Here is an 8,456-nt window from a genome sequence, read left to right as displayed (position 1 = left end):
ATTCCCAGGCACTGTGCTGAAGATCACAATCGCCATTTTTTGTTCTGATACAGGTTTTCTCCGTACTACACAACAGTTTTCTGCCTAACAGCATCAGTACTGTAAGAACATAATAGTGCAAGGAAATAGATATGGTAGAGTTTACAAATAACTAAAGATCACAACAATTGGGGTAGGGATTGTGTCTCCTCTGTTTCTGTGAAGAATTTTCACTCTTGTACTCAAAATAATTATAGTATCTTCTGTGGGGTGAAAGTTATGTATTATTTTAAAAATGTGCAGAATTTGAAAGACCCTCAGAATTCAGGAAATACAGCAACCGCCATCTGTGCGGTCATTATCTTCTTGAAGCAAACTCATAGACCTGATGATGCAAAATACAAGCAGTTACGGTAGTATGACAGAAGACATGAAGAAACAGCGTGGAAACACTCATAAAAATGGAATCTTAGCATAGACCAGGGTTACATTTAACACAGGAAGAAGTTCATAAAGTCCATCTCTAGAGAAACAGGTAGTGAGCAGTAACAGGCAGACAACCACATGAAGCGGTGCTTCAGCGAGGGAGAAACTGAGAACCGAGCTACAAGCACGCTGAAAAACCACAGAGGGAAGTAGTGTTTTCACATACAAAGTCCTTGATCTGGTTCTCAAGAAAGACCCCACCATGCTCACAAACCCAGAATGGTGACCAGCAGTTACAAAAATTGAAATTAAAAAAAGGAAAAAAAAGTGGCATGCAGGGAGTACTGTAACAAAACATTTTCGTTTAAAATTATTTCAGACACAGAGCAACTAGTCATCACCTGATTAGAATGCAACATATGTTCCATTAGACAGAGCTACCAAACGTCTGTACGCTCAGCTGCATTGGGGATAATAAGCTCCCATTTGCTATAGGCACTGTGTGTTCTTTTCGTTTTACTTCTAGTGGCAATTAACCTCCCTGTTATTAAGAAAATTGAGCTAAAAGTGGAAGACAAACACTCATTTGCAACACTGAAGAAACAAGATCCTTTTCCATTTGCCCGTTTCTTCAAATGTGTTTTTACCTCTGAAGCTGTTTTAGATACAGTGAAATAAATCAAACCTTCCTCCTAAATTACCATTTCCCAAACTTCTCCGGCAGAAAACCCATGCAACTCTCACAGGCACTTTACATGTGTGGGCTTCTCTTCTGCAACTCCATCTCCTTGGAGTCTGCATTCCCACTATAAATTGTGACCTCTCATTTGGGACCATCATCCTAAATCCTGCTACTGGAGATAAAAATCTGCCCTAGCATATGCTCTCTAAAAAGCAAAGAGTATTTTCTTTGACAAAGATTTAAAAAAAAACCACAAATACTTATGAATATGAAGAATACAGTACTCTTGTACATTTAAATGCACGTAAGTAATCCAAAGTAGCAGACAAGAAAATTCACCCCCAGTTAAAGATCATCCGATTCAAACAATCAAGGCAAGTTTTTACCCTCAAACCTCCAAAAACTATCATAATTTGTTTCTCAGGTGGAAAACCGGGAACAAATTCAAATAGCAGCCGAGATACTTGAGGCCTGCATGAGAGCAGTGCAGCAGCTGGAGAGCACGTGGAGGTTACCTTCTAGAGGGGCGATGGTGTAGAAAGAAAAATGAAGCAAGCAATTTGTTTTATTGTGGGGGGTGAGAGGTCATAGTCTGTGCAGAGTTGGGAATGCTATAAACCACGGTGATCTTCGCCCAGTTTAAAGGGAGAACAGCCTCCCATATCCTACTGGGATTGTACTGGATGTTTTAGTTACACAAGATAATATAAAATGGAATTTGCAGAATTACCTGGCTTCTGCCAATGTCTCAACCCCAAATAGCACAAGCAGCAGTGTATCTCTGTTTCAACCAGTGTTCAGCTGACCTCCTCTTCTGACTGCAGTCAGCGGCACACAGAGAACTGCATGCTACTTATTTGCTCTTGCAAAGGTTTTTTTTCTATTTTTCTCCCAACCTGTGCTTGCAACCAAGTTCCTGGGCTGTAACATACATATGCTACCAGTGTTCTGCACTTGGGATGCATCATCTTTGCTGCAATGTACAACACCAGAGCAAAATGACATTTGTCAATGCCAGAAGGAAGAATGAGGAGGCGTTGGCTATACAGATAGTTAGAAAAGTTTTGGGTTTTCAAATAAAAGAGCTAAAGGAACATGGAAGATTTAAGCAGTCTCTGCATATATGGTACAAAAGCAATCGGAGGTGAACGGCACTCGTGTCACAGACTTTTGCGATAGGCAGAGAAAGACAACAGAATGCTAACAGTGATGGATATGCTACTCCTCATTTTCTGTGCTAAACCAAAATTTGAAGAACACACTTTACGTTTGCAGGTAGACAGGTGTAACGCCGGTAATCATTCAATTATAGACAACAGACAAGGCGTTTGAATAATCACAGGCAAAATGAGGGAAAATATCCAGAAGACTCTGCATTCAGGTATGGCCCTCGCAGCTCACTGTTGCTAACAATACTAAGATTCCCAGACTTTTTTGGCAGCTTTTTTAAGTTCCATTTTCTATATGGGAATTAAAACAAAAATCCATTAGCAACAACTGGCAGAAAAATACTGTTCTGAGACATAATCAGCCTCAACAGAACAACCCGATCCATGTCTGTTCCTGCATTTGAAAGACCAGATTTTCCTGGGGCAGATGATGGTAACCTTTGCTCATTCGTGTTGCCTATATTTGGATGCACGAAATGTGCTAGTTCAGAACTTGTCGGGGCTTGCAGACTTGCAGAAGAGTTCTTTGGACTTCATCCCCGGGCTGGCTGCAAACTCAGATGAAGGCTTGGAAGCAAAGGAAGGAGAAGTTAGGAGATCAGACTTGCAGAAGGGGATAGGCTGTCCAGCATCAGTGCAAGGTATCCTCTACAGAGACACAGATCCCTCCTTTCACCTTCCCTCCTTGCATAAAACATGCAGTAAATTCTACTGGGAATTACAGCCTATTCCTTGAACCAAAAAATGTTTTGGATGTTTAATGGCTTACTACGGTTGCAACTTCTGTGCTTAGTTTGAAGCATAGTGCAGTTGTTCTTGGACGTTCTTGTATTTTTCTCTGTATTCTTGTTTGAAAAAGGACATTCCAGCCTTGTATAACTATGTCCTAGAAGCGATTAATATTACTCCCTAGAAAGGAAATGCGGTATTATATATTGTATGTGACTGGAACAGAAATACCTTTGAAGATTAGGGCCTCAGTTACACAATCGCACTGGCATCAGGAGGACAGCAAAATGAGGCCTGTCCTCATTCACCTCAAGACCAACTATTTCTGGCACAGGGTGCATTTCTTTTAACAAACATTTTCCAAAATTATCTTTGCATAATGATCAGCACAGAGATGAAACAACTGAGGAGGGGCAGAAAAGCCTAAATCCTTTGGTGATGTGCACATCAGACTCAAGAAACTGGAGCAGTTGTTGCATCTCTACAAATTCAGGAGGCTCCTACCACAAGAAATAAGAACCTAACTTGTTAAAGCAATTTTTATTTAAGTATTTGGAGGGAAACTTTCATATCATGAGTAAAAATACTAGAGTTGAATGTTGTTAAAAAAAAAAAGTCAAGATGATGGGCTCTCTGTGCAAACACAGCAGTTTCTGATGGAAAGGGGAAGCGAGGGTTTTCATAACATACTCCCTTTCAAATAAAAAATTAAATGCTAGTTAACTGCAGTACATGTCATCATTTTTTATACAGTCAAGAGAATGAAAAACAAAAAAAAAGCAATTTAAGAGAACGCAACCTACAATGGAATAAATTCATTCGCAGCAGAGACAGAATAAGACTGCTTTTATGAAAATTACAAAGAAACAGGATACAACAAAAATAGGGTGTGGGGAATTTTCCACTAAGATTAAAAATGAAAAACAAAAAAAAAATATTCACTTTTTGAACACCATTATTATTCAAACACTTATGAAGTTTCAACCTAGTTTTTTTCTTACACATGGGAAACACTGTTAAAGTGAATCTTCAAGAGTGAGAAGGCACCATGAACTGTTGGCTGATACCTTTAATGCACACTCAAGAAAGAAGAAATGATCTGGCATGATGCAAAAAATCATTAAGTGTTTATATATATTCATATATCTTTTCATTAAAAAAAAGCGGCAACAAGTCATTACTTCAGCGCCAAAATGTACTTTTGTCTGGTTGACTCGCTCATTAAGATGATTTCTCACTTAGACCTGTATGGTATTTTTATACAGTGGTGAAAGTGGGTGATTTTGTGTTGTTGCATTTCGTATTAGATTGGTAAATCAAGCATTTTCTAGGTTCTGAGAAGCCAATCCTATGAAGTATTCCTCTATGCAAATGGAATAATTGTCTAGAATGGAATACTCATTTGTACGACGTGGCAATTTCACTGGATTCAGTTTGATATGTAATGTCTTGTAGCAGATGTTATAACAAAAATAACTTTTGCTTTTTGATTTACCTCACTGAGGCCATTAATGCTGTTCCTATAGTTGGTTTTCTGGAGTTGGATGACACTTCACTGCTGTCCAAAATGAGTTTGAACCTTAACCCTCCAGAGTTTTTTCACTTTGTTGCTTACATTATTGCACTAGCTACTAAAGTCTTATATCTTCCTATATAAATCTAATTGTTCAGAGTGCAGATTCTATATTTAGATAATGAACTGTATGAAATAAATAAAATAAGGGGATTTTCTGGTCAGAGTTGCTGATATGTTGAATACCTTAATTATTTCTAAAGTAAACAGTTTTGGTGTATATTCTTAAAAACCTATGGTCATTCAGCATAAAAGCCTTGACGTAATACTTTAAGAATGGATTTGTTTTCCTTCTCAAAAATGCATCAAAGAATTGTTTTAAATACAGAATCTGTGAGGCTTCCTACAAATTCATCTAAATCGTAATACAAACACAGTTTGTAATTCAGATAATATAGAAAGTTCTCTAGTGTCCATTGAAGTAAGGTCCCCAAAATGCAGTCTGTTTTGTTTCTGAATGGGAGAACATTGCAAAACATTAAGCGGTTCCACTGGCTGAATAGGAGAACTGAGGAAAATGAGGTCTTCTCTCGTTATCTACACAATCCATGCTGTCATCTGAAAAATGGAAAAAAAAAAAACACCAAAAAAAACCAGTAGACAACATTTGCTACCTTTTAAAGTAAACAAACAATAAGATAATGCACGGCAAAATTATTTCAGAAAATTTCACTTTTTCTTCCACAACTTGAAAGGACAAAGAAACAGGAAGTCTTAAATCTCACTCCATTAAATGGGCATCACAGAAGATCCTGATTGTTGTATGTAAACAGTTGTTTGGATGTCCATTTAACATTGCTACGAGCTGCATTGCTTAAATCCATATTCAGTGTTCTGAATTTCTGGCAATTGCTATTTCAGAGCATCAAACATGCTCAGTTACCATGCAAATAAAATATATTTGCTTGCATATACACAGTGTGTGTGCAGATGTACACATGCAAAACTCATGAACAGAATTATTTTCCAGTGGGAACGTGCAGATTTGGAAAAGACAACAGTACAAATAATTTCACTATCTTCTAAAACAGGTTTTTCATTTCCCAAACTGGAAAGTTTCACATCAGTTTACCAACTTCTTGGTCAAATACATATATGGAAAACCAGCAAGTTTAAAGTGATGCTTTTTCACATTGTCTAAAGAGACCAGGTAACATTACAGCAAATTATTTCTGGTCCTCTGGAGAACATAGTGGGCAACATTTGGGAAAACTTTACCTTGGTCAGGAGGAGTGATTGTTATCATCTGTGCTGTAAATTCTTCATCAAAGTATCTTGTATCTGTTTCAGATGTAACTTGTGGCTTAAATGGAGGTACAAGCTATGAAAAGGAAAAAAAAATACTGTCTATTTACAGGTTCTTGCAGTACTGTTTGACACAGGTAGAATTTGAAATAGAGTTATAAGCTACAGTGCCTTTTCCTACATTCCTAAAATAAGTTTAAAAAACACCAGTTCATAAAGAAGGAACCATGTTCAGTAAAAAGTATTTATTTAGGTGCGTACTTCCTATTTATGGGGCATTTAAGGCATTTTGTCGCTGGGATTTGATTGCATAAAGAAAAACCTAGAATCCTAACATTTCTTCAAGTAATAAATAATATGCTTACAAATTTTAAAAATAATAGTATATACCGGTTCCCCACCTAATTGTCAACTGCATCTAGTCAGATTTATGCTTGAGGAGGATGAAAATGAGTAAGAAAGATGCTCAGTGATACCAAACTGATCAGCTAGACTTGCGTATCACCACAAGGGTTGTAACGTTCACCAAAAAAATTACTGTGCCCATGCAGCTCTGACTGCAACGGTGCTGTAGGTCGCACCAACCCGGGAGAATTTAGGACAAGGCAGCAGCAACATTAAGCATTTATACTCCCAGTCCCCAAAAGCAGTTTGATATCAACTCTGAACTTAGAAAATCTGGAGTGCTTACAAAAAAATCAAGCGTGCTTAGCGGTGAACATTCTCCTCTTGTTACACCACGAGTTGCACTATTTGGGTTTTATTCTTGACACTTGCTTGGGCAGACAGGCTAGAAATGATCCGTGTGTACCTAGGCAAGCTCTGGCAAGAGGAACTCCAGATGGAGCAGAGCTGCTTGACGGGGGCTGGAGGAGGAGCACGCCTGGGAAGCGGGGTGGCGGAGCTGGTTGCATACAGATGCACAGAGTTGGAACACGTACAATTTTGGAGGGCAACGGAGCTGGGATTCAGACCTCTCTCACCTCCCCGCTGCACGATGCGGTAGAAACAGAATGTAAACACTGTTCTTAGCCCTCCCACAGAGGACATGTAATAGCTCTCAGCGCTGGGCTTCAGTTCGCCCATCACTGGGGTTAAGCATGGCCATCTTTTAATAGCACAGAGCCACACCAGGCAACAATTTAGGAGCGTGATTGAGGAAGTATATGGCTTCCAATCTGAAACTGCAGGGAAAGGTTTATCAAGGCAAGTGGTAAACTGCTCCAACTGGAATTAAGCAGTGACCCTGAGACTCGCACTTCTGCTCTTACAGAAATAAGAACACCACCGACAGAAATCACTACCTGCAAATCTTGAGTGTACAAAACACCTCTTCCCCACCCCCAACTTTTCCTCCAGCTTAGATCTGAAGAATCATTTGCTTGGCAAGTCAGTTAGTAAGAAAACCACTAGCTTCAAGCTCCCTATCGCCAGGATCATCTTTCTGATCTGTTTTGAGAGCACCTAACAGAGCGTTGTCCTGTCTCACAGACAACAATCCAATGAAGCTCCTTCATTTTCAATGTAAAGACTTTAAGTGTAACCTACACATAAGGTGATATTTCCAAATACAAAGAAACATTCTACAGTTTAAAACCAATCTTTAAAAATTAAGGGACATAAAAATTCTGTTTATTGTAAGAGAGCACAATTACAGTATATATTCATCATCATTTTTTTGAATTATTAATGTTCCTCTGCGCCCAAGGATGGCTTAAAGGAGCCTGGCAAATGTTCCTGTGAAAAACATTAGGTCCTTAGAAGTGGTCTTTATGTCCTGAATTTAAAAAGGAAAAGGAAACAGGATATCCCGAAGCCACAACTCTCTCTGAGCCTTACAGTCCTCCTGAAGCTATTGAAGAGGGAATGCTTCACATTATAATGTTAATAATGCTATTCTCAATCAAGTCAAACCAGCATGTTATGTATAAAAACCCTGTTCAGGATGAGCTTTCTTTTTTTCACATTTTACCTCTATTCTCTTTCTCCTTACAGCAGTTGCCTGCCTATTCCTTAAAGCGAACCTTGGTTTGTTTTTGACAAGCTGTGCGTGCATGCGTGTGTGAAGTTGTATCTGTCCTTTTAAGCTAATGGTGGTTTTGGCACTCGCAATGCTCCCAGTTGCTCTAGCTTGCTGTGCACAGCACAGAGTGATTTAGGACTTGGGCACTGCAGCAGACACCTGAACTATGCACATCAGAACGACTCGGAGCAGCAATCCTAAGTCAGAACACACGTGTAATGGGCTAGCGTTGCCTGTATCATTTTCCCTTTTATTTTAGTATCTGTTAAAAGCAATTTGAGACAGATTATGATGCACCCACAAGACACTTTTTTTTCCCCTAGCTGTCAAATTCAGAACATTAAGCTGGAAACAGAGGGGAAGCCGCAGAAAGCTCTAACGCTGGCTTTACCAAGCAAGTATGTTGCTTTACTGAAAAGCTGTCACTGCAATAGCTCTGCAGTTCAACTGGCACAGAGGTGCCACCTGTAGCTTCCCACTGCTGCAGACCAGCATGATACCTGCAGGCTTACGTTGGTTTAAGAGACAAAAAAGACTAGAAAAAAACATGTGATTAAAATCTCATTGCGTATGTTTCGCTTGTGGGTGGCAAAATACTGCAAATTAAATCACACCTTTCTTTGCACCAGA

General features: G+C 39.1%; 1 protein-coding gene across 1 annotated transcript in view; it reads right to left on the bottom strand.

The window, feature by feature from the left end:
- Nucleotides 1-4,420: 4,420 nt before the first annotated feature.
- The window catches only part of AKT1 (v-akt murine thymoma viral oncogene homolog 1), a 34,844-nt gene continuing 30,808 nt past the window's right edge, over nucleotides 4,421-8,456 (bottom strand). Inside the window, exons 11-12 of the mRNA XM_009574642.1 lie at nucleotides 5,777-5,879; nucleotides 4,421-5,116 (exon numbers count right to left, since the gene is read on the bottom strand). Of these exons, the coding sequence (XP_009572937.1) occupies nucleotides 5,037-5,116; nucleotides 5,777-5,879 (183 nt within the window). The 3' untranslated portion in view covers nucleotides 4,421-5,036. The remainder of the gene's footprint in view (nucleotides 5,117-5,776; nucleotides 5,880-8,456) is intronic.

The sequence above is a fragment of the Fulmarus glacialis genome, unplaced genomic scaffold, assembly GCF_000690835.1.
Source record: "Fulmarus glacialis isolate BGI_N327 unplaced genomic scaffold, ASM69083v1 scaffold6433, whole genome shotgun sequence".
In the NCBI taxonomy this organism is placed as follows: Eukaryota; Metazoa; Chordata; class Aves; order Procellariiformes; family Procellariidae; genus Fulmarus; species Fulmarus glacialis.
This window is presented reverse-complemented; position numbering and strand designations above follow the sequence as displayed.